Source organism: Astatotilapia calliptera, chromosome 4 (assembly GCF_900246225.1).
Source record: "Astatotilapia calliptera chromosome 4, fAstCal1.2, whole genome shotgun sequence".
Classification (NCBI taxonomy): domain Eukaryota; kingdom Metazoa; phylum Chordata; class Actinopteri; order Cichliformes; family Cichlidae; genus Astatotilapia; species Astatotilapia calliptera.
The window spans coordinates 6,762,959-6,789,763 of NC_039305.1; the positions used below are offsets into that span (position 1 = coordinate 6,762,959).

Genomic DNA, 26,805 nt, shown 5'->3' on the forward strand with positions numbered 1-26,805 from the left:
AACTTATAAGAAACAAGGCTAAAGCAATAATTTTGGAACACTTTATCTTGCTTGATCATATTTTACTTGATGATGATGATGATGCATGGTTAGACGCAGCAGACAGAGTAGCTGACGGGTGTAGCAGCATGCTCCACCACCTCTGATAGATAGTTGGTAACCTGCATTTGAAATTTGTTTAAGTATGCTTTCTTCTGACCAGAAAATGATTCAAAAAATCCGCAAAGAAATTCAAACCAGCAACCACAACTTGCAAAACACAGAAATGAAAAAACAAAACAACTATTACTCACTGTATACAATCACTACCGTGTGCACAACGTCCACTAAATTTGCCCCAGAAACAGGTGATATAACATGTAAAGGGAGGGGTGTAAGCTGAATCAAAATAATAATAACTTCTTTTCACATTTAAAAAAAAAAAAAATGTTGAGCTCAAGTTAAGGGACCCCTTTATCAAAAGTTATAATTCTATCAAAAAGCGAGGCAGAGGAAGACTGCAGTTCTTTTATTTTCATTTATTTATATACTTTGGCAGCTTAATGCCAGACACACAACGTTGCTGGGAAATGTTCCACAATTTCATGTCCTTCACAGGCTGCTGCCGAACGGCATTAGTGAAAGTGAATTACAACCTTCTGTGTGACCCGATAGAGAAAGAAGGAGAAGGGAAAGGGAGACAGGAGGGGAGAAGACAGAAAGCGACTGATTTCTGCTCATTCACAATGATAAAATGGATAAAATGGTAGAGCAGGTGGCTTCAGCTTCCTTTGTGGGCCTCCTGGCAGGAATTTATTAGACTGGTTTGTTGGCAATGGTGCAGTGTAAATTTTAGTGTTTGCAAACAATCATCTGCTTCATATGTTGCAGTTCCACTATTGTTTCAGCGTGAAGTCCTAGAATTGCATTGCTCATGCGATATATTATACACAGAAGACAGGTTTTGCATATTTTATGAACTTGAAAATAAACTTTCATCATTATTTTTTCATGTTAAATAGCTGAACTTAAGGGCTTTGAGAATCTGACAGAATAACTGGCCGTAAACGAAAGAAAGAGCGGCTCATTTTATCTGATGCTCTGTGCGGTCTTTGGAAAAGTGTGCAACCTCAAAATGTCAGTCTTTTTATTAACTGATATAAAATACCTTCATTTTCAAAAGGACCGAATGAAAAGGATCATTTACTGTAAGGGGACTATATGACCTTAAAGGTCATCTGTGAGGAATACCACAAAACCACAACGCTGCTACACTTTGTTGCTTATTTTGTTCTTAAAATTCGACAAAGCTGCAGAAGGTGGTGATCTCAAGTTAGATTAGATTGAATCAGCTCTTTATGTTTTTGAGTTTTGAAGCTGAATAGATTCATTGCAATGTTAAATGTATCTCTGCACTAAAACTGTATTATACATATATCAGAAATATTCTTGATCCTAAAACGATATATTCACAGACTCACATTTAAGGTGAGTCCAGAACCTGAAATATACAAGGGATAAGCTTTCAGTTAATTCAACTATTTCTTTATATGCAACAAGAAGGAATCAATAGCTCCATGTTAATCCACATCTTGATCTCACCATGAGTGTGTGACGATAGCTTTCACGCACCTACTCTGCAGTCAGAGCAGATGTATGTGGATCTATCCGGGAGGAGGAAGTTCCTCAAGTTGGCGGTCCAGTTCAGTTGTTTCAGTGGCTCGATGCTTATTGAATTGCGTGCCCATTCCCACAGCTCCAGCAGGTCAAATGACTGGGATGTGTAGCTCACGGCCGCTAAGTGGTCTATCGATCAGTCAGCTGAGCCTGTGGGCTGATGGGATGTGCTGCAGCAGACTCGGCCAGGATTTGGCAAGCTGGTAATGGCTGTAAAATACAAAGCATTCCTACACAGATGAGAAGCACCAGAGTATATAGTTCCATGGCTGTGTTCAAAAAGTGGTGGAAAATTTGAAATGAAGGAACCTTTTAAATACAAGCGCGTCCATGCTCACAGGTGTACACACGGGTACTCACACACACAAACTACACCCTTTTTGGCTCCTACCTCAAAGCACACTGTGCGGTGTCAATATTACGTGCTGCACAATAATGTTTAATATTTAGTATTTACTGTTATATTCCCATGTATCATCGTGATGTTGTTTATTGTATTGCTCTCGTTTTCTTCTGCTTGTTTTCTTTTTTCTTTCTCAACAGGTGATCCAGGTGATTGATATATCTATTTTTTTCTGTCTGCTTATTTAGTTGGGTTTTGTTTTTTTGCCCTTTATCCCCGTCCCTCTTCTCCACTGTTTTTTTCCCCCTCTTCCTTTCTCCCTTTTCTTTTCCTGATTCAAGTCTGTCCCATATCTAGCAAGTGAAAATAAAAAATAAATAAAATAAACAATAAAAGGTGAATCAAATAGACCATTACAGCAATATTAAGTTGTTTTGCTGCTTCGCAGACTAAAGTGACGTTGTGTGAAGACTGCTAATTTCAATCAATTGTCCCAAAAGCTCTGACAAAACACATCAGTCTCAACTGCTGCAAGTAACAGAAGACGATGAAGCCAAAAGACAAAATCCATGACTTGAGCAATCAATGTAATTGACCCATGTTACTCAGCCTCTAAGCACCTAAATTCTCATTAATGCAACAAAGTAATCAAACGTATTAAAAGATTATTTTGCACGACTTAAAAGTAAATCATCTTTATTACCATAACTGACAATGAAGGCAACCAAATGGAGACACTGCTCCATAATAAAATGGTTGTAAACATTTGTAAGCACCAATAACATACAAACACAGGTTTAAAAGGTGTAAAATGTAGATAAACACTGAATTAAATGATTGTAAATTTCATAAATCCACATTTTATTCTTAATAGCACATGGCCCAACCTTCTGTGAATTACGGTTTATATACACATATATTATTGGGCCAGACCGTATATTTAAATTTTATTTCACTCTCAGATTAGTTAAGTTCCAGCCATGTACGTGGCATTGCTATTAAGGATCAGGATTCTACACACATGTTTAATCTTTACATGGAAATCATCAAGGATGTGCATCTGATTTGTTCCTCCTGTATACTCGCCACAGCCTGTTCAAGTGACCCAGTGCCCGAGATTAAGGTTTGGCAAAGCCAGATTTAGCACCAGCAAACCAAATCCCAGTTTTTAAGAGCTTGGCTGCCTGCCGACTAACTGCAACACCACAGCAGCAACCACCTCGTCAATCTATGTGACATAGTGCAGCATAATATACAGAGCAGAGAGTTTCTAGGTAAAGTGCATCTGCATCTACCTCCAAGAATAGTCCCATCAACACCGAGATTCATATAGCAGTTAAATTGTATCTCACAGCCTTCTGCAGCTGTAATATTATTCAGCTTAAATTATGACAGTGGTTATCTTTGCAAAAGCAATACTTTTAATTAAATGTTTAATTATGCATATAATTTCTTAACAAACAAACAGAGGCTAGATCACTGTTATTATTGACTTTGGTCGATGTGTGATATAAAAACAAAATCAAGAATACAAAAATAAAACACCTTGGGTTACTATATTTGTTTTATTTCCTCATTATAAGGCCACGCTGATGTATCTGTTGTAAATTACTCATTCTCATGCCTCAGTGGCAACAACAGCGATGACTGGAGGCAACGTGTTTTTTAGGTCGGCTGTTTGTCTGTGCCTTCCTGTTGAACATGATTTCTTAGGAATGCCTTGAGGGAAGTTCTTGGTTGAGATTATTAAAGTGCGGAGCTATTCTTTCTCAACACCAGAGGTTGCACATTTGACAAATGCGTGAAAATAAAACAGAGATTACCACAAACCTTTTTTTCTTTTTACAATAAAGAAAAGAAAGCATTACATGTGACATGTAAGTACCTAAGAAGGGGCGAGAATATGTAAGTTACTAATGGATGCAGCTAGGTCCCAAAGACTGAAGTCCTCTTGAACAAAAACAGCTACTTATTGTTAATCGACTACAACCTACAGTCGTTTAATATAACCCACATTTTTTTAATTCCACTGTGCACAAAACACCTGGTTTAAAATAATATTTAACAGTTTCTGGACTGGACAACGTGAGCTTTTAGTGGGAGTTTAGTGCAAGCTGCATGCAGCCATAATATTCTTGTAGCTCTATATTCCAAGTTGGTAATTCTTTGTTTTGGTTACATATATTTATAATTTTACAACAAAATCTACAGTTACACTGACTCACATATGTGAATGATGAAAACCAAGTGCAAGGCTCTTTAAATTAATTTATTTCTGCTGGATGTGTGCACATAGTCTTTTTCTTTACAAAAACACACACTTATAAAACAGTCCATTCTCTCAGAAGCACAAAGATAAATATATATAATTTATACAGAATCCTTAAAAAAATGTTTACAAATGATTTTTGGCACATCGAAAAAAAGCAGACAGGCTTCTTCTTTTTGCCAGCTTAGCACAATGTTTCCTATTCATCAAACAGACTATTAAACAGGCACATTTTGCAAGTGTAGCTTCAACAGATACAGACTGCTACAACATAAATCCCTTTAAATACTCCCAAACAGGGATCCAGCCCCTTTAGTCATTCACGATTTGCTTAATACAAAAAAAAAAAAAATCACATCCTTTTAGGAAAAATAGCAGGTACCCCATAAGAACCCACATTCAATTTACCTCTGATTTATATAAAAACTAATAGTAAACTTATTATATACTTTAGTGCAATTAGCAAAATAAGATGCTTCATTTTTAAAATTCTTTTTGAATTCATCAAAGCATAAAATAAGGATTAAAAGTCAGCTCTGTTGTTAAAAAAACTGTTATTATACTATATATGAATGTAAGGAGCAACAGCGACATCCACTGGTTGTAACCATTAAGAGCAGACATGATGCACACAAATGAATCTCTTTGGTAATTTTCAAGATTTTTTTTTTTAAATGTCATTTGTGATTCATCATTAATGCAGATAAGCTCAGAGGGTAAAGTATCTTTATAAATAACTCTTCTCAGGATATGTATCTGTAGTCCCAGAGTTTCAAACCAGTTACTTCTTTTTGATCCCGTCTTCCTCGCTCATTTGTAGGTTTTAGTGTTTTCGTTTCAGTTTTTCTTCTCGTCTCCAGGTAAGAAGTAAGGATTTTCATGGCCTTGAACCAGATACGAGTAACGAGATGTATTTTTACCTTTGAAGGTCATCATTTCTTCTGGGTTGAGATCGTACGATCCCGTCTGAAAAGTCAGTAGAAGGAGTGAGTGTGACACTTTCATAAAGAAGCAGGGACTTCATAGGTTCACACACTTTTAAACCCACAAAACTCAAGACCCACACACAAAGGTAACCCCAGTCACCAGTGTAGACTGAAAAATTATTTATCACTACTCCCAAAAATATTGTCAGATGAATTTCTTTGAACATGCTGGATTTAGTGTGAAGATGAAAGCGCACTGCTGAGAAATCCCCGTTAAAGCTCCCCATCACCCAGAAAACCCATCACCTTCTCACTCTGGCATCTCTAAGTTATCAGCAGGGGTGTATCAAGGCAAATCAAGAATCTAAAAGCAAAGCCATGCCTTACCTTTTTCCATCCTTTCTGCTTCCGCTGAAACCCCTAAAGCAACATACTGGGAGTCAGGCAAAGCAGGGAGCGTGGCAGGGGGCTACATGCTAGCACTTTATTTACGATCACAGGAGTTAAAATGCATCATCAAAGCATCTGATTTATCTGGGTAGTGATGCAAGAAGGTTATGTGCCCAGTTATTAATTTGCAGGTCAAAAACAAAGGTCTAGTCTAGCTAAATCTGCCAGAAAGCAAGCTCTACCCACACATAGTTGCAGCTGTAGGTTGAGAGCTAGCGATCGTTGCCTACTAATCAATAGATTGGTGGGTCAGTTCCTGGTTTTTCCCAGTCTGTGTGTTGAAGTATCTTTGGACAAGTTACTGAAGTTGTCCCCAGTACATCCATGTGAGTGTGTAAATATTTTAAGTTCTTAAGCATAGAAAAAAGCACTTGTTTAAATGTATTTATGTGCATGAGGCTTATAGTAAAAACTTTTTTTATATAAGTACTGTTTCATGTTCCATCTCCATGCAATTTGTTTTGTTTTCAACCTGCAAATCCTTGTTTACTGAGTGGGTTAATAAGCAGATGCAATCTAGATGTGAGATAATGAAGCAACTGAATGAACAAACATTTGATTTAGTTAGTAAGCAACAATATGCAGGACTTTCAGACTGAGGATTAGCAGTAAATAACTGAGACAGCAGAAAAACAGCTGCGGTAACTCACCATTCCGTTGCTTTGATGCCTTTTGTCCACCAGGACATTACTGCTGCCCCCTTCTGTCATCTCTATAGGAGGAGCTCCATCCCATTTACTGTTGGCACGGGGGATGGGCATGATGCCAGTAGGCCAGGGCTGGTTTAAGTCTTCTGTTGAGTAAGGGCTGCTGCTAATGTCTTGCTTTCTATTTGAGCACAGCCTCCTGACATACAGAAAATAGAACAACAGTCACATTTTATGTTCTATTTTATATCTTGCTTCATTTTTTAAATTCAAGCAGTGAACTCCCACAGCAACAATCGTTTATTATTAACTGCAGCTGAGCAATTTTGTTACTCGTGCTTGCTAATGCTATAGTTGCCGCATATACACAAAGTCTTGAGGTTTTTTAAAATCTTAAAATTTGTGTCAGTTTTTAAAAACTATTCCGTCTGCTGGTCCAACAGTTTTGGATTCAGTTCTGCAGACACACTAAGTCTTTAGTTAAGTATAGTTTTTCATAGAGAAAAATTAACATGATTGAGGCTTTTGTTTTTCACAGGAGTGCAGAATATAATCACAACTTTGGCCCCGAGTCCTAAAGATTTTTAATAGCCATTTTATTTATTATTCTGGGCAAATGACAACTTGCCCATTTCCAGCCAATCTAGTCCAAGCTACAAACGACCATTTGCACAGATAACTGGAGCTGTAAGATGCAGAGCGACTTCATTATCTTTCAGTGTGAATCACAGGCAATCAGTACATATGAGCAATGTTTGGGGGGGGGTATAAGTTGTTAGATTTGTATTGTTGATTGTCATTTATGCTTAGAAATATTTACTTATATATGCTTAGAGTTTTGTAATTAGTTGTAGATTGGTAGAGGTTTTGATCCTTGATAGTCTGCAAACTTTGTGTGTATTAGACAGCACTTTGGGAGCATGAGAGGTCATACCGTGTCTTATTATTTTATGGTAGGATTAACGTAGTTGCGTCTGTTCTAGTCTAAGTGCTCTTTGTTTAGATGAACTGCAGGACTTCCTCACCGTGTTATCTAGGATGAACCATCTAGGGTGAGGGGGAGGCTACCCTCTTCCTGACCAAGGATGTTTGACCCTTTGATCAGCAGTCCCCACACACACACACACACACACACACACACACACACACACACACACAGGCAAGGTACTCTTTGTGTATGTAGACGTCATATGTTAATGAACTTATGCATATTCATGTAACCTCAATAAAAGGACAGTGATACGGGAGAACGGACGAGAGCTACTGGGGTCAAGCGAAGGAACGGTGCCTGTCCGGTTCTCTCCCGTGCACGAGTACCATGAAGAAGTTTGCCTACTTGTGTCTTGCTTGCAGTGTAATTATATTGTCTTAACGTTCCAGCGAATAGGTTTATGCTACAAACCTATCATAAGTGATCTATAATATTCTTACCAGCAGCAGTATATGAGCAAAGCCAGGATAAGAATGAGTAGAATTCCTCCTAGTACGCAGGAAATGATCACCACTGCCAGCAGGGCCGCTGTGAAGACACAATTAAAAACATTGTGCTGTCAGATGGACCCATGAACACCTTCATCAACACTATTCATCATTTTGTACTTATTGAAACTCATTTTAAACTGGATGTATTCTACTTTCATCTTACAAAACCATTCATCAATTTGACTACTGTGTAACTTTCAGATCACCAAACGAATCGTAATATTAGCTAATCATAACCCGAGAAAATTCAAAGTGCAGTTTTAAAAGATTATTTTATTTATTAAGGGAAAAGGACTAACCAAACGTACTGTACCTAGCCCTACATAAAGAAAACAACAGCTAATAATTGGTAGTAACACCACTGGGAGCAAGTGCTTCAATCAAGCATTTGCAGAAACAGACAATGAGTCTTTTACTTCACTGTGGAGAAATGTTGGCTCACTCTTCTTTGCAGAATTGTTTTTATTCAGCCACATTGGAGGTTTTTCCAGCCAGTTTAATTCACGCCATGGACCTGAATTTGACTAGGACAATAGCTCTAGTAACCTTCTGAAAGGTTAAACTTTTGTCTCATCAGTCCAAAGAATATTTTCCCAAAAGTCTTGGGGAACACAAAGATTTGATATGGCAAATGAAATCACCTTTTAAAAACAGCATTTTGTATTTACTCTGGTGATATTTGTCCAATATTACAATCAGTTTGATGAGTTGAAACATGTGTGACAACGATGTAAAAAAAAAAAAAGAAATCAGGAAGCGGGTAAATACTTTTTGACAGCCCTTTATTTTAATCCCTTATGTATAACCTTTGGCTGTCTAACATATTTAGAGCCACTTAGTTATTCAACTAAACAGTAGAACTTTTAACATATCCCTGTGGCTACTTCAGAAGTATTCCCTTAGGTATTAATATATCCTAGTTAGAAATCTCAGATATATATTTAAATAATCTACTGATCGGAAGGTTGGTAGTTCGATCCCAGGCTCCCACTAGTCTGCATTCCTTGGGCAAGATACTAACCCCAAGATGCTCTCCAATGCATCCATCAGAGTATGAGTGTGTGTGAATGGTAGTTAGAAAGCACTAACTAAGCACTAAAACAAACATAGAAGACAGTGCTTGTGTGAATGGGTGAATGTGGCATGTTGTATAGAGCTCTTTGAGTACTCTGGGAAAGCAGAAAATCGCTATATAGGAACCAGTCCATATACTGTGCAGTCTATATGAGTTCTGCTTCTTTAGCATTTCCCCTTTGTAATACTGATGTTATACTCACAGTCATTGCAGTTGAATCCAGCATACCCAAAGGGACATCTGAAAGAAAGCACAGTGACATTCACATTTCAGAACTCCCCAGAACCATAATGGAGTTCAACAATAAATCCACATGGGGGAGCCATATTTTAATACTGTGCTCCAGTGGGAAGACGTGCAAAACCAGAAGACAGAATTTTAAAAAATGTGTGTACTTACGCTTCACACACTTCTCCCACTGGCCTCTGTCCGCTTGGACACGCTGCAAAAAGAAATAGCAATTGTAACTTAGAGATAATGCTTTGACCAATGAATGTTTCAGATTCACTGGACAGAAACATTTAGCGCTCATGATGGCACATCCAAAAATAGGAGCACTCTGGGAGTCTCTTCACTTAAAGGCTTGCTATTAAACAGTTTACGAGTTGTATGCTGGATTTGTTTGAGGCCTACGGTCTTATTCTTTAACAGTATTTCCTATAGCCGATCTCCTTGGTCACAACCCTACACACAGAGGCAAAGCTGCAATTCTTCCACATGTTTCCAGGGAAACATCCCCATTAAAAAGAAATGAATTAGAGAGATAAATGAAGGAAGTGTCAGGGGTCGGCATGGAGAAAAGGCTATAGCTCTTGACCTTGTACGTGAGTCTCACTCCCTGTTGATTCTTCTTCTCATTCCCACACAGAATTTTTTTTGCAAGGATAAGAAGGTTTTGTTACAGTTCTCGTGACTGTAGACGAGCTCGGGAAATTTCGCTTGAGCTTAGTCTTAAAAGCTGCAGGTGGTCAGCTTTAGTGGTCCATGCATGAGCCTTTAATGTATAATACTATTGCAGCAGGATGTTGTGAAGGCAAAAAAAACATTAAAGACTTGATGTAAATACTAGAGCATGTGGTAGTTTCCTCATTTAAATCCAACACAGGTCTGGATTACGGAAAAAGTAATAATCCGAAATAGTCACTTTTACCTTTGCAACTAGTGTTTGAGTACACATTGGAGATGTAGCCATCTTTACAGGCACAAGCAGCCTGGCCATTTGTATTTGTGCATACTGTAGTGGAGACTTCACAAGGTAATGGGCTCAGCTCACACAGGTTTATACCTAAGAAGGGGCGAGAACAGAACAGGCTATGTAAATCAAAGATACGTTATTAACTGATCACTTGACTTGTATAGAATGTAGTCAGCATTTACTTGTATATGTAGCTTGACCCAGAAGTCCAGTGGAAGTTTTTATAGCTTCATTTATGGCGTTATTAACGGTAGTTTGATTTTCAGTGGTGTCACTAAACACATTATTTACAGTTGCTTGCACGCTACCTGGTCTGGAGATTTATAGAAAACAACCAACAGAGGTTAGACACCTTTTTTAACATGTGGCATCGCATCTTTGTATAACAGGAAAGTGAAACATGTACTCACTCAAGTTGCACAACATCAGACCGGATATACCCTGGCTGTTTCTTGAGGATATCGCTAAGCTGTGAAACAGAATAAACACAGTTTATTGATTAAGTTGACAAATTCTAGAGCTACCCAACATGTTTCTGTCTTCATAACCTACTGTTGCTGAAATTTCAGCAGCCGTCATCTGGAATATCTTTGAAGACCTGTTGAACATTTCATTTTGAAATGTTAAGGTGGTAAGATGAAGCCTCCCTGGGAACACATGGGCTGCGTGATGAAGAGGAAAAGAGAATATAAGGCGACAAATTCACTATTAACACCCAATTACACTTTCATTTACGCATTAGACTTTTTGTCTGAACAGACATAAAATGTTTTAATTTTTTTTTACCAGGTACACAATGTCCATTCAGCAGGTAGGTACCAGTGAGACACTGGCAAGTGCCATTAAGACAGACGCTTTCAAGTGGACATGGGACAGCTGGACACACTGGCAAGCAAGAAAAGAAAATGTATCCCATAAACAAATGTTATTTCTGTTTTGTTAATTACAAAATACCCTTTTTGGCCACATGGAGTGAGCACAAAAAGAAGTTATATACAGCTTTTATATAACATTTTTTTGCAAGCTAACAGTTGCTTCTTTATATCTCCAGGATATGTGGGAACATTATTATTCATGTCAAGGTGCATGTCTGATTTCATAATGTGTATTCTAGTCTATGGAAAAGCAATTTAAAGGTACAAACCTATGACTGGACTCTGCGTAGTGGTGGGTGGAGCTGGAGTGGTTTGGTTGCTGGTAGTGATCTGTGTTGGTTGCAGGGTGGTGGTTGTGATGTTAGAGACGGTGGTTGGAATGGCAGTTGTAATGCCACTAGCTTCAGTTGAAAGAGTTGTAGTTGCGGTTACTGCAGTGTGATTTGTCACTATATCATCAAAAGAAGAGAAACAATCAGATCAGAAATAGAGATAGAAAATACATGGATATGGGTATTAAAGTATGGTACTGTGTGAATATGCATATTTAATAAACACAATACCTTACTTTAACCTATATCCTAGTATGCACTCTCATGAAATACTGGATGGATTGTCATGAATTTCCTTCTCACCTCCATGATATAGTATATTATTTACAAGAACACATCAACATGTATCATGCTGTTAGTATTACCTCCTGAGCTTGCTGTTGAGGGACTAAGGGTGGTGGCATTTCCACTGGGGGGTACGGTGCTATTGCCTGGGGAGGTGCTTGGAGGGAAAGAGCTGGAGTTGGAGATGGTGGTGGGTGAAGAGGGTGAGGTTCCAGCTGTGAGTGTTGTGTTTATGGCAGCAGTTGAGGACAAGGGTGCGGTAGTAGATGCAGCAGTCTCAGGAGAGGTGTTAGTAGTGTTTGGTTGAGTAGTTGGAGTTAACACAGCTGTAGAGCTTACTGGGGTGAGTGTTGTTGTAATTGCTGTGCTGTTGCTGGTTTCTTCAGTAGTTGAAGTTGTGATGTTGCTTAGTGGTGTAGTTGCTGTAATAAAAGTTGTGTTGTTGCTTGTGGGTGTGACTGGAGTAATGTTAGTTGAATGGTTGCTTGTGGGAGATGTAACCATAGCCGTGCTGTTGCTTGTGTGTGTAAATGGTGTACTGGCAGTGGTGTCGTTGTTAGTCTGGGTGACTGGTGTACTTGCAGTTATGTTGATGGTTGTGTTTGTGACTGGCATAACTGTAGTTGTGTCATTACTGGTGTTGGTCATTGGTGTGCTAACAGTGGTGTCATTGTTAGTCTGGGTCACAGGTGTACTTGCAATTGTGTGAGAGGTTGAGTTTGTCACTGGTGCACTTGTAGATGTGTTATTGCTGGTGTTTGTAATTGGTGTGCTAACAGTGGTGTCATTGTTAGTCTGGGTGACTGGTGTACTTGCAATTGTGTGGGTAGTTGAGTTTGTGACTGGCATAACTGTAGTTGTGTCATTGCTGGTGTTGGTCATTGGTGTGCTAACAGTGGTGTCGTTGCTAGTCTGGGTCACAGGTGTACTTGCAATTGTGTGAGAGGTTGAGTTTGTCACTGGTGCACTTGTAGATGTGTTATTGCTGGTGTTTGTAATTGGTGTACTGGCAGTGGTGTTGTTAGTCTGGGTGACTGGTGTACTTGCAATTGTGTGAGAGGTTGAGTTTGTCACTGTTGTGCTCGCAGATGTGTCATTGTTGGTGTACGGTGTACTACGAGTTGTGTAGGTGGTTGAATATGTCATCATTGTGCCGTTCCCAGTGTCTGTAACTGCTGTGCTACTAGTGGTGTCATTGTTAGTCTGTGTGATTGATGTACTTCCAGTTGTGCCATTGGTGGAGTGTGGTGTACTTAGAGATATGTTGGTAGTTGTGTGTGGGATCAATGTACTTGTGCTCATTGTTTGATTCGTGGCTGGAACAGGAACCGTGGTTGTATTTGCAGTCTCGCTATCGCTGGTAGGATTGCTCGTCCCTGGCCTTGCAGTCGACATGCTTGCGTCAGTGGTTGGAGGTGATGGAGAGGGAGCTGGGCTGCCAGTGGTCACAGTACCGTTCTCAGTAACCGTAGTATTAGTAGTGATCATGGACTGAGTGCTCAGATTAATTGTCTCTGCATTGGTCAGAGTTGTGTGCACAGTTGTGAATTCTCGAGTAGTACTTTCTGTTGCTCTAGTCACTTCTGAAGCAGTTGTCAAGCCGCCGTCTGTGAGGGCACTGCTTGGATTTGATTCAGTTGTTTCTCCTAGAATGAACACAAAAGCACAAAAATAATCAGATTTTTACCTTCTCTTCAAGTCCAAAGCTTGCCACAGTAAAATGATTTTTTTTAAAAAGGGCATGTATAGGACAGATATATATATACTGCCTCAACTATTCTTTAGTGGGAAATCTACGTCATAACTTACAATGCAACCGAAAAGCCTTCTTAAATCTGCCATAACCTTCCACGTAACCTGAAGTGCCCCTCCCAAGAAATGTAACTACATGTTGGACCGATGAAGTCCGCACTGACTGAATGGCGTGGAAGGTTGTGGTGTAAGCTTAAGAGGGGTTATCGGTTATGCCCCAAGTTACGACATAGATTCAGGTATAATTCAGGCATTTTAATGCTAAACATCCAATGTCTAAAAGAAAAGACACTCTCCTATTTAAATCAATCCCACCTGTAGTGGAGCGGGTAGTTGTTTACTCGTGGACTGAATTAAATTGACATTGAAAATGTTATCAATGCTTTTCAAGTCCAGATGCCCTTTACTCTAGATTAAAAATGAAAGGACTTCTGCTGCTGTGGCATCTAGGCAAGTATGCTGAAAACACCAAATTGCATCACCTTTCAGTAAAATAGTTGATGAGGTTTTAAAACAAAAATGTGTTACTTATGTACAATTTTATCAACAATATATAAATGAATGTTCAAGAGTATTCAGTCACAAATAAAATTTGACGTTGTGTTTTTGTCCAACAGGTATGTCTACTGACTAAAGTGTGTGTGTTTTTTCTTTCTAGCATTTCTTGGGGGACATGTCCTTCTTTACGTCGTAAATACTCCACTTCTTTCACCAGCTAGTTGCTGCTCCAATAGCACATCATCTACCTCCATCTCAACCAAACCCCATCCCTAGCATCCTCTTCTGTCATACCAGCCTTCTGCTTGTCCTTCTTCACTACATCCATAAATCTCATCTGTTGTCTTCCTCTTTTCCTCCTGCCTGGTAGCTCCATGCTAAACATCTTTACAACATATCCACTACCCCTCCTCTGCATATGTCAAAACAGGGTGAACAGGGTGAACAGGGTGATCCGAAGGGCCAGCTCTGTTCTAGGATGCCCTCTGGACCCAGTGGAGGTGGTGAGTGACAGGAGAACGGCGGCTAAGCTGTCATCCCTGATGGACAACATCTCCCACCCCATGCAGCAGACTGTGACAGCACTGAGCAGCTCCTTCAGTGGGAGACTGCGGCACCCACGGTGTGGGACGGAGAGATTTCGCAGGTCTTTCCTCCCCACTGCTGTCAGACTCCATAATAAAGACTTTAACTGATCAAGCACACACATCCATACATATGCAATAATACTAAGTGCAATAATCCTATCTGTCATTGTTGTATTTTTACTCAGTTGTATATAGTATTTGTATTCTATTCTTATCTTATTGTATATTTATTTTATTTTATTCTACTGTATATAGTATTTTATTTTATTCTATTCTGTACAGTTGTGTACTGTATTTATTCTTATTGTATTCTAATTTTTGCCTCATAACTTTTGCACTGTCCACTTCCTGCTGTGACAAAACAAATTTCCCACGTGTGGGACTAATAAAGGTTATCTTATCTTATCTTATCTTAAAACCATCTCAGACTTGTACAGAGACCCTTTTTTAACTGAAATTTGCAGAATTATCCTGCTGAAAATCACACAATGAGAGCCAACCTAAACAGTAAAGTCGACAGGACTGTCCACCACAGCAACAGTTGACCCTGTTACTTTGATGGACAAGGACTTTAAGCTGTAATCACACGAGGTCATGACTTAAATAAAAATCTAAAACACAGCACATAGAACAGTTGAAAAAAATACTGAATTTGTTGATAAGAACTACCGTAAACAAGCTGCCTTCTGTTTGTTCACTGTGCTGTTCTGACGCCTGTTCTTATTTAGCCTGTTCCCATTCTTTAGGAACAGTACAAACAGTAGGCGGTCTTTGATAATGAGTGATTACATTCAAAGCATGTTTTTTCAGCAGCCAGAGAGGATAGATATTCTACTGCCAGGAGTCAGATGGGTGGACGCCTTACACAAATAGTTTTCTCCAGTGGTGAAAAAATCAAGACTAATATCAGATCCTGAGCTTGATTTGATTACACTGTGTGCACAAGGCCAGTGTGTGACCTAATGTCTTTATCACTTAGTAACCGAGGCTCATTTAAAGATGAAAAACCAGAGGCTCCAACATGACACACCCTGTGATGCATTCAGTGAGCACACACCTATACCCAACCTCAAAAGTCATGTACTGGAAGACAAAAATAAGACATTGAGCAGTTAAATAGATAAAGAAGTAACAAATTATAGTTGAAATTCAACTGTCACAGTTGACGTTTTCAGTGATCATAAATTAAAGGAGTGGCAGAACTAGATATTGATATATGAGGCAACAGAGCATGAAATCATTGCTACGAAATGCATATCAGTTCCTGGATATTCAAGATCATGGCTTAAATACATCTTATTAATCTTACTGGATAACCAGAGATTTAGATTAATGGAAAAACCCTCTTAAATCAGATCCAGCCAGTCACGCAGTAACGTTACATTCTCAGTGAAATTTTAATAAGATATAATGCAGACGTGTTTCCAAGAACAACTAAAGATGAAGGTTGAATTTGTACCTTTTTACATCATTCCTGCATATCTTCAACTCTCTACAATCTCACATCAAATTTATGTCAAAAATATTTATTAATAATATTTATTATCAAAAGTACGTAAAGTTTTTAATCATTTTTTTAAAAACTGTTTTGCTTTAACTGAAACTAAACAGCCAGTTTCAGCTAAGCACACCATCCTGTCAGGTGCGTGACTCCACTACAGCCGAGTTAATGTCACTGCCAGCAGCAGGTGCATTTCCGTGCTGATTTGAGGCACTGCAAATTCTGAACATTTTAGTAGCACTGCCAATTTAGTACACAGCATTATTCTACAATTGCAATTAATCTTGTTGACCCCATAGAAGTAGCAAAAAAATAATAATAATAATAGTAGCACTTATTCTAAGTATAAGGAGTCATAGTAAACTTTGTCAAAGAGCCTTATCGTTTGTTATCAGTATTTCTATATACTGGTCAGATTGGAAAGTTTACAGGCAGTCTCCATGAGTTGCAGTAGTTTTTAAGTATCGCCTTGGTAAATATGTATCAATGTCATTTAAAATAAGGAACTAAAGTCAGTGCGCCCCAGGGCAGCTGTGGCTACAATGTAGCTTGCCATTGCCAGTGTGTGAATGTGTGTGTGAATGGGTGAATGACTGAATGTAGTGTAAAGCGCTTTGGGGTCCCTAGGGACTGAGTAAAGCACTATACAAATGCAGGCCATTTACCATTCCTAACATTAGCTACAGTTGTGCTCAGAGCTAATTGGCAAGCAAATGTATGCTAACCCAATGCTGTCAAATAAGTTTCCAAATTTGGAGATATGGAGAGATAATAGTACCCACCGCAGTATTCCAACCGCAGCGTCACGTCATCCAATCTTTAAAATCATTTTTAACAGATGTGAAATCTCTTGGCCTTACACTGCCGCCAGAAAGAAAGCATTATAAAGTACAATATGTATTTTATTTTGTTTATTTTAGCTGTATCTGATGTGTCAATAGTCATCAATTGGGAAGTGATTTTTCTTTTTACTGTCAAAGTAATGGTGAGTGTTAGTCACAGACTGTACAGTGGGGCAAAAAAGTATTTAGTCAGCCACCGATTGTGCAAGTTCCCCCACTTAAAATGATGACAGAGGTCAGTAATTTGCACCAGAGGTACACTTCAACTGTGAGAGACAGAATGTGAGAAAAAAATCCATGAATCCACATGGTAGGATTTGTAAAGAATTTATTCGTAAATTAGGGTGGAAAATAAGTATTTGGTCACCTCAAACAAGGAAAATCTCTGGCTCTCACAGACCTGTAACGTCTTCTGTAAGAAGCTTTTCTGTCCCCCACTCGTTACCTGTATGAATGGCACCTGTTTGAACTCATCATCTGTATAAAAGACACCTGTCCACAGCCTCAAACAGTCAGACTCCAAACTCCGCCATGGCCAAGACCAAAGAGCTTTCGAAGGACACCAGGAAAAGTATTGTAGACCTGCACCAGACTGGGAAGAGTGAATCTACAATAGGCAAGCAGCTTGGTGTGAAGAAATCAACTGTGGGAGCAATCATCAGAAAATGGAAGACATACAAGACCACTGATAATCTCCCTCGATCTGGGGCTCCACGCAAGATCTCATCCCGCGGGGTCAAAATGATCATGAGAACGGTGAGCAAAGATCCCAGAACCACACGGGGGGACCTGGTGAATGACCTGCAGAGAGCTGGGACCAAAGTAACAAAGGTCACCATCAGTAACACACTACAACGGCAGGGAATCAAATCCCGCAGTGCCAGACGTGTTCCGCTGCTGAAGCCAGTGCATGTCCAGGCCCGTCTGAAGTTTGCCAGAGAGCACATGGATGATACAGCAGAGGATTGGGAGAATGTCATGTGGTCAGATGAAACCAAAGTAGAACTTTTTGGTATAAACTCAACTCGTCGTGTTTGGAGGAAGAAGAATACCGAGTTGCATCCCAAGAACACCATACCTACTGTGAAGCATGGGGGTGGAAACATCATGCTATGGGGCTGTTTTTCTGCCAAGGGGACAGGACGACTGATCTGTGTTAAGGACAGAATGAATGGGGCCATGTATCGTGAGATTTTGAGCCAAAACCTCCTTCCATCAGTGAGAACTTTGAAGATGAAACGAGGCTGGGTCTTCCAACATGACAATGATCCAAAACACACCGCCCGGGCAACAAAGGAGTGGCTCCGTAAGAAGCATTTGAAAGTCCTGGAGTGGCCTAGCCAAACTCCAGACCTCAACCCCATAGAAAATCTGTGGCGGGAGTTGAAAGTCCGTGTTGCTCGGCGACAGCCCCAAAACATCACTGCTCTCGAGAAGATCTGCATGGAGGAATGGGCCAAAATACCAGCTACTGTGTGTGCAAACCTGGTAAAGACCTATAGTAAACGTTTGACCTCTGTTATTGCCAACAAAGGTTATGTTACAAAGTATTGAGTTGTATTTTTGTTATTGACCAAATACTTATTTTCCACCCTAATTTACGAATAAATTCTTTACAAATCCTATCATGTGGATTCATGGATTTTTTTTTTTTCACATTCTGTCTCTCACAGTTGAAGTGTACCTCTGGTGCAAATTACTGACCTCTGTCATCATTTTAGGTGGGGGAACTTGCACAATCGGTGGCTGACTAAATACTTTTTTGCCCCACTGTATATTAAACCACCATGACATCACCCATTTGTTCCTCAGCTCTGACTTTTGAAACATCGACTTTAGCATTTTGGTCACTGCCAATAATGCTCGAGTAGTCTTGTTGGAGAGATGGATGAATTAAAAAAAAATGCACCGCTTCCTTTTACAATGCAAAAAATCAACTATAGACACAAAAACAGTTTTTTTTAGTCTGTCAATTTTAGGATGGAGTTGGACATTTGGAGTTTTAACATCAAAGTCCAAATCAATTGACTGCCTCTCTGTCAAATTTGTCTCTTCCTTTTTCACACCCAGAGGCCTGTTGCTAGTTAACAGTACTTAACTATCAATGATTAATGGTTATTCATTTTAAGGTCACTGGGGTCAGGTTTCTGGCATTGTTGTAACAAAGCTGTAATATTTTGATTGGGTTAATACAAAATCTTACAAATCAAATCACAACTTATATCTAATCTTAATTTAAATCACCGAATACTGACACCATGAGCTGCAGAGGAGAAGGATATATACATATAAATGCAATGTAACCACTGCACTTGAATGGGAAGTATGTTCACATGCAATGCCATAATCACATAAACAAACCAAGAGGTTCCTTACTGCATGTTATTTAATAACTATCTGCCACTTTAGCCACGCAAAACTGGAAAAACAACTCAGGCAGTGAAAGACATCTGGCTTCGTCTGCGGACATATTGTTTACAAACACTGATGTGGCAATAACTAAATGAAATGCAGATTTAATTACCAAGACATGAAAGCACTTTGTCCGTTTGAGGATTAGTTATAGATAAATGTCTTGGCAGCAGTAAAAAGTAATTGAATTTAGCGGTGTACTTTAACAGCCATTTAAAGTAGGGTTGTACTGATTGTGAAATTCTGGGTCGATATTTAAGTTTAACATAATGATTTGGCAAACAGCAGATACCAACGCAAATGTTTGATTTATTGTTTATTTTCTGTTATTCATTCTCGCTTTTATGACAAGGAAACAAAAGAAATATCTTGCTTTCAGAAGCAATAGTCGTGATTTGTCAGAGCTCTGTCTCATCTTATCTCTTGCTTACAGCTTAATACTTGGAAAGAAACTGGAACCAAAATGCAGGGACGGTAATATCTAAAAGCGTTGCTGATACATTCAGTGTTCGGATATTTATCTGAATGAAGATTAGTGCATGCTACGGTCACATCATAAAAACAATAGTTTGTTTATGGACAGAGGGAAGTAACAGACAATAGGGTGTCACGGATATGAATGCATATGTCATGAGAAACACAAATATGATGGTTCTCTTTTTGTCCTCATTTTCATATTATTGTTTGTTTATTGCCGCTTCTCCAATTCCATTCACATGGAAACATTGTCTGAAAAAGTCCGTACAGAACAGTACACTTCGATGACGTCCTGGCTGAAGACTGATGGCACAATAGCAACAAATTGTGCCCGCCTGACCACAGACCACATCATTTCCAAACTACGTGTAGTAAGGCCCAGCCTAAGGCCTTTATTTTTCAGTTGGCAAGTTGCCATAATGGAAAAGGTTACCAAAAACCCAAGACCCAGTCCAAACAGACAATCAGTGAGTAGTATTGTTGAAAGAAGAGTAATTAAGAGCACACTCTGTGTTGCAAGCCTAACAGGCAGCCTTGTCTCTAAGGATTTAGCCTACAGCCGGGTAATCCCCTGCAAATATAAAAGAGATGACTGGGACAGGCAGGGTGACAAGTGGGGTTAAGGTCGACCTGTGAACACACACTCGGGAGGATATGGATAAGAAGGTCCGGCTTTGCTCCGATTCCAATAAGGATGTTTAATAAACTATCGCTAAAAGCTCCTGTGACTGTCCACCTTTATCTTTCCCTTTATTTTCTCAATGCTAACATCAAACAAGCACAATGGGGAAGTTTATCTGTAGTCAAGGAGATGTTTGTTTCTAGCTGCTGAAGCTTCGCCAGACTTCAATTTACTCACAGAAATAGAAAGAGACAGAACAAGACTTTGGCACTGATGCTCATGTTTCAGTTCAGGGCTTTAGTGACGCAGTAGAATTTCTATAAAGTACCTGCTCATGAACAGACCGTTAGATCCTGTTCCCCAAACACACATCCTTAACTTCCTCTCAATGCTGCCACTCCCAGATAATACATGGTCGTCATTGCCGATAACACTGGGCGAGGGCCAGTGGAATCTAGAAGGAACAGTACAACGCTGCAGACAAAGAATCTCCTCTCTTCTGTGTTGCTATGAAACTGTTCGTTCAGTTCATTAGTGCAAACTGCAGTCTTGAAATAATTGTCTATTACGTCCAGCAGCACAGAGCTGGACCAGCTGATCAAAGACTGCACACAGAGCAGGAGATGAACTGACAGGTTGTGACCCAATAGCCAGGAAGAGCCCGAAGCCAGAAGCCAGGATCTCATTAAGGAGAAAGAAGAGTCTGGCCAATAGTGTGTGCAGTGGTCGTGCGCCTAAAATCATCTAAAATGACATCTGAAACATGCTGTTCCAAGGCAAAAATGCTACAGGCATACTGGACCATGGCTCGCAGCTAATTACTGCGCACACTTTGTAGGTTAATGGGAGCGAACAAGTCTTGCATGCTGTTTTATGACCTCCTGGTATTTAAAAGCTGTTTTAAATGTCATGGAGCACTGACAGATACACACACAGGTCAGTTTCTTGCTGTATCCACAGAGGGGTAAAACCAGGACTGAGGGAGGCCACATCAAAGCTACACAGCTGATGCCACTTGAGCAGGAGCGTCCTTACAGGACACAGAGAGACTTTTAATATTCATTAACCAACAGTCAGTCATGCAGCTAACTGTCTCATGTTAACAGTTCTGATAAGAGGATGCACACAGATGCCTCAGAAGCTGGATAGAGTAGTTAATCATATGATTAACTACAGTCTACAGTATATAGACAGAACTGATAAGAGTAGCAAATATTAAATTAACAGACAACTTTTTGTTAGTAGCAACAAACAATTTGCATTTACAGCTTTTTAACTACTGCAAGTATTTTTTTTTCCAAGTTAATATAGCATTGTATATTATTGTATGTCATTATTGTTTGAAGTCCTTTGAAGTCCTTTCATTAAACTCTTAAATTCTTTATCACACATTTTATTTTTTATGATCCAAAAACAGGTTATAAAGTCTATTACTAAATCTTTACTTACTTACATCTGGATTATCATATAAACGTAATCTTGGTCAGAACGGTAGCTCTTCCTGCTGCTTGATGCCTGACACCCACATGTGCTGGCCATCATGCATAGAAACATATTTACTGCAGAGGTGGGAGTTAAATAAATGAATACATAAATACATGAACCTGACCTGATATCTAATCTGAGTTTCTATTCATTCCAGAAGATTATGTCATACTCTAGTCTTTTCTTTGGCCCCTTCCTTATCAGACAGACCAATTTGTGGTATCCACAGTGGGAGGAGCCAGACAGACATGAGTTCTCTATTCTCTGTATGTGAGCAAACAGGGCTCTTTTACTGCAACTTGGGAGTAACAGATGGCTCCCTGGAGCAAGAGCTCACTTGCAGGGCTTCTGCACATATCATATCCAATTAAAGCTCCGCCAGCACATGCTTTCCAATTACAGAGTGAGATTTACTGCCCTGAAGCAGGTCTAATCCATCTGGATACAGCAGGGACACTGTGACAGAGGAGGGAAAGAAGGAGAAGAAACAGCAGCGAAAACATGATGAGAAGTGGATATAAAACCGGGTGCCAAGAGGTAGGATGGAGGGAAATGAGAAAGTGAAGCAGATAGTAGCACAGATAGGAATGTTTAATATGGCAGAACAATTACCATTATTCAGAAGCAAAGAATAACTTAGAGGCAATTGTGTTGTAGGACAAATGATTGTTGCAAAAGCAGGGTTAGTAATGTGTGAATCAAAAACTGTCCACAAGAGAAACTCAATAGAAAAATACTCCTTTTTTTTAACTTCCACATCTGTTCCTTAACTGCTGAGTCTGCCAGGGTGACCTAATGATGACTGGCCTGAAAACACGACACGTGGAACAGACAAGACGCAGCACATGGCGTGAGAGGAAGCAGTAGCGGGAAGAGGAGAGACAGGCACTGAATGTGCTCTGCTGCTTTCATACAGGAGGCTCAAAAACATGAGGCAGCAGCTTCAGAGGAGGAGGAGCACAACCTTCAGGAGGTCTTTTCACCTGGACTCTTTACTGCCGCTTCACACTCGCTAAAGTGCGTCAGCTCCCCACAGTTTTCTCCCTGCCTGCTTAACTGCGTCGCTATAGAAGTAAACACATGACATGAAAAGAGAAACACGCAGCCTGCAGGCTTCAAGTGAGACTCCGGCACATGACAGCGACAATTACTCTCAGTCATCATACGAGGAGCTTAAAACACAAAGATCCACTTGAGAGGCAAGATAATAGAAAGAGCGACAGATTTATTTAACTGCAGTTAAGTTTAGTGACAAAGGCTCTAGTGAAGATTTTTCTCAGAATAACTTGAGCAGCTTCACTACAGTTTGGAGGGTGCACAGAGTAAACTTTGTGTGTGGAGTGTGTTGCGCTTCAGGGGGTCGCCTGGTGTTTGAACGATGCCTTCTCCCTGGCATGAGTCCACCCCCAGAGAGCTTTGAGTCACACTGAAGGAGTTGAGTCAGGTTCAAAACTATCTGGGGAAAATCCCCACCAATGAAAGTCTAGTTAAAAAACAAAAAGTTGAGTGTGCAGCACTTACTGGGGATAAGTCACGTGGTTTGATTATAGTATACCCAAGGAAAAAAGTTTATGCACTTTATTCAACCTTAATTTCCTAAATTGACTAATAAACAAACTCACAATAAATGGCCTTAAACTCTTTAGAAGGTGAGTTTGGTTACTGCACACGAAGACTGGATTTATTAACATTTGTACAACAAAGGCGAACACGAACACTGACCATGAGTCATTAATCATCAGTCTCAGTCATAATGGCCTGTTAATAGCTAAACATTTACAATTTTCCTGGCCACACAAGCGCTGGAAACCACATTACCCATCCAGAAAAATCAAAGTCTAACTAAATCATAGCTGAAGTAATGGCACTATTAAGGATTTAAACACAACACCAACGGCCCCACGAGCTTTCTGTGCTTAGAAAAATCAAACCATTAAATTAAACAAGAATGCCCAATTACATTCTTCTTGCCTCAATATAAGTAAAATATAACTCAATATAACTAAAAACTTATATAAATCACGTATTCTAATTGAAATTAAGTAATGAAGCTGTTTGCATTAACACTGTTGAAAAAACAATGTAACAACCTAATTAAGAAAGAGAAACATCCTTTTAAGTAGCAGCTACATTGTATACTCACTGTAACAGTACAAATATCCATCCACCCATTTTCTTCCACTTATCCACCGCAGTATGAATATGTTAAGGATTTACTTTAGTTTAAATCTAACATCTTGTATTTTAAATGACTGTCGTTTTGGGGAAGTTGGGATATTTGTATCTGTGTACATTAAAAAAAAAAAGGATTCATCCATACTGTATGAATAATCCCTTTTATTGTCCTACAGGTCATGTAAATGTAATCATGGGACCAATAATGATAAATCCACTTTGCATTTTATAATAAAAATATCTAACTATAGATGCATACAGTGTGCACAGTAAAATGAGATTTCTTCTTGTTAGAAATAGGCGAAATATTCTGTAATGTATCAGCACTAAATTTAAAGAGGGGCTATATTTACTTTGACCCTAAAATAAATTCTAATATTGTTGCTGCTTGGCTTGTACGGATTAAAGTACAATTTGGAAGATTTTACCTTTACTGTGTGTTATTTTTAACTAAAAGTACTTACATTACATTTCGTTGATCACAATTTAAGGCTTCACGTGGAGATTTAATCCCAACTACAGAACAATAAACAGTAACTACACGGTGTCTAACGCCGTTGGAAGTAAACTTCACTCACCTTTGGCTGCAGAACCAAAGAGAAACACCGCAAACAGACAAATGAGAAACATCTTTAAGTTGTTCTGACAGTTTGTAAAGCCGCTCCTCAGAGAGGTGGTTAGCCGGTTATGAAGTTCGCGTCCGGCGGGTGTAACAGTGTATAACGGTTCACTTCAGGCGCTGTCTCCTCTGGTCTGCTACAGGTGGCTGGGGATCTCAGACTGGGAGCTGCAGACTTTGACAGGGTTAAAAGCTTTATCCCCTCCTCTGATTGGCTGCCTGTCCTGTCACTTATCATTACTGTACCGGAGCTGCAATGGCTCTGCCTCCACCCACGGACCAGGGCTTTGGTTATAATTATTGCCAGCAACAACACAGAAGAAGACTTTGGTAGAGTGTGCAAGTCTAATTTTAGCTCTGCAATGACGTGAAAGTTGAAAAAGAGCAATTAGCGCCTTATCAATGACGAAAGAGTCGCAAAGAAAAATGCATCAAACAACAAAGGGGTCACGGTGACGATGTTAATTAGGGCTGCCCCCCTCAGAGGCTCTGAGACAAATCCTCAGTTTCAGTTATTTTCCACTGGGGGTTTGCTGGTTTCAGTTTGGTAGCGTTTACATTCGTTTAACTTTCATTCATTTCAGTATTAGTTATAGGGGATTTTATAGTATAATGAGGTTGTATGTATTAACCTTAAAAACACTGATCAGGTCAGCAATTTCAGGTGCAGCATGCAGATGTTAGTGGCAGAACATGGAAGCATGTATCCATCCTGCTTACTATCAAATGTTCAGGCTAGTAGATAGAAGAGGAGTTTAAGGATGTGAGGTGTTTTCTTAGCACACTTTGAGCCATTTAGTACCAACTGAACATTGTTTACATGCCACAGCCTACCAGGGTGTTGTTGCTGAACATGCCAATCCCTTTTCGACCACAGTGTAGCCATCGTCTGATGGCTGCTTCCAGCAGCTTGCTTCTATACCATCTTCTATACCAGGGGTGTCAAACTCAAATACACAGTGGGCCAAAATTCAAAACTGGAACAAAGTCGCGGGCTAACGTTAATATTTATTGAAATATTTTTATTCCTCCAGATATAAGAATTAATCTTTTCTTATGGACTCAAACACATTTTGCTGAAAAACTGAATATGGAACAAGCAAAGCTTAATACTAAACAATATATATATTAGCTATATAATACCAGTAGGCCAGCTCTAATAGTAATTTGGTATGGCTTTGCGGGCCAAATGTAATTAGGCTGCGGGCCAAATTTGGCCCACGGGCCAGAGTTTGACACCTATGTTCTATACCATTTTTACTTTAGTAGTTTTGTGCAATAAATCGTGTTTAATGACATCTATTTTTCAGTAGTTTATGTTTTCTTTTTTCACTTTGTGTTACCACCCACCCCAGTCAACACTTCATTTTTAAGTGGGGCGTAACATAAGTGGAAAATCCAAATCCAAATCATCTCAAACTTGTTTCTTAGCCTCCGCAGGTACCAGAATCACAACCACAATCCAATAGAGCAGCACCTGGTGAAATGGGAAATATGCATCATGGAGCTGACAAATCCACAGCAACTGTGTGATGTTATCATGTCAAAATGGACCAAAGTCTCTCAGGAATGTTTCCAGCAGTTTGTTGGATTTATACTTAAGAATTAAGGCAGATAGGATTTTTTTTTAAATCACCTATTACTAGATGAACTTCAGGATATAACTAGAGGAAAACTCAGTCTTTTATCCTAGTAACAATTTTATGGTAGGCTGATAGACCAATTGCCAGAACCATAAAAGTAGAAGATTAAAAGTCCTACAAGAATGAATATACCCACTGAAATCTCAACTAAACACTTGTAAGATAACAATAATACACACTGAAGGAATTCCACTCATATTTAACCAATTGTATCAATTGACTATAAATCTCTCTTACAATGTGACTCAGTGACCAACCCACAATACACATATCAGGTGGATGCTTTATAGCCTCACTGACTGTTTCTAAAAAAAGCACCAGTCTTATCTTCCAGAAAGAATATGACACATACAGTACATGAAAGCCAAAAGTGCTTCAGCTGCAAACCTTGACCTCACGATGGATTTTCAATGTATCCTAATATTTCCCTTTGAAACACTTGCTTTTTAATTTGATAATCTACTCTCTTTGTCCTCCCATTGAGATGCACTGTCTCACATTTAATTCAGCCGGTTTGGATCAAACTCTGGCCTCTACAGGCCTGGACCAGGATCAGGATCAGGTCATGCTGACTTTGAAAAGAATGAGAGTTCTGTGATCTCAGTGGCAAACAAGTGATGTGAAACTAGCACATGAGATGGAGTGATGGGATGTGCA

At 39.4% G+C, this 26,805-nt stretch overlaps 1 protein-coding gene across 3 annotated transcripts; it reads right to left on the reverse strand.

Annotated features, from left to right (window-relative positions):
- Positions 1 to 4,247: 4,247 nt before the first annotated feature.
- On the reverse strand, positions 4,248 to 24,664 carry LOC113020363 (flocculation protein FLO11). 3 transcript variants are annotated; one of them, XM_026164254.1, is made up of 14 exons: positions 24,465 to 24,664; positions 12,828 to 13,181; positions 11,188 to 11,367; positions 10,830 to 10,928; positions 10,596 to 10,705; positions 10,454 to 10,512; positions 10,226 to 10,356; positions 9,999 to 10,133; positions 9,248 to 9,290; positions 9,051 to 9,088; positions 7,723 to 7,810; positions 6,295 to 6,490; positions 5,582 to 5,614; positions 4,248 to 5,234 (listed from the first exon to the last, which is right to left on the reverse strand). In XM_026164254.1, the coding sequence occupies exons 1-14, from the start codon at positions 24,514 to 24,516 to the stop codon at positions 5,106 to 5,108; spliced, it is 1,647 nt and encodes a 548-aa protein (XP_026020039.1). In that variant the 5' UTR covers positions 24,517 to 24,664; the 3' UTR covers positions 4,248 to 5,105. The 3 variants fall into 3 exon arrangements, with proteins under 3 accessions (XP_026020039.1, XP_026020037.1, XP_026020038.1); XM_026164252.1 differs by having other exon boundaries at positions 11,616 to 13,181; XM_026164253.1 differs by lacking the exon at positions 5,582 to 5,614 and having other exon boundaries at positions 11,616 to 13,181.
- Between the last annotated feature and the right edge of the window lie 2,141 nt (positions 24,665 to 26,805).

Coding starts and splice junctions, on each gene's coding strand:
- LOC113020363 (XM_026164252.1), bottom strand. CDS start 24,516: ATGTTTCTCATTTGTCTGTTTGCGGTGTTTCTCTTTGGTTCTGCAGCC. Junction 10,929..11,187: donor TACGCAGAGTCCAGTCATAG/GTTTGTACCTTT, acceptor CTTGCTTGCCAG/TGTGTCCAGCTGTCCCATGT. Junction 6,491..7,722: donor TTGCTCATATACTGCTGCTG/GTAAGAATATTA, acceptor TCTGTATGTCAG/GAGGCTGTGCTCAAATAGAA.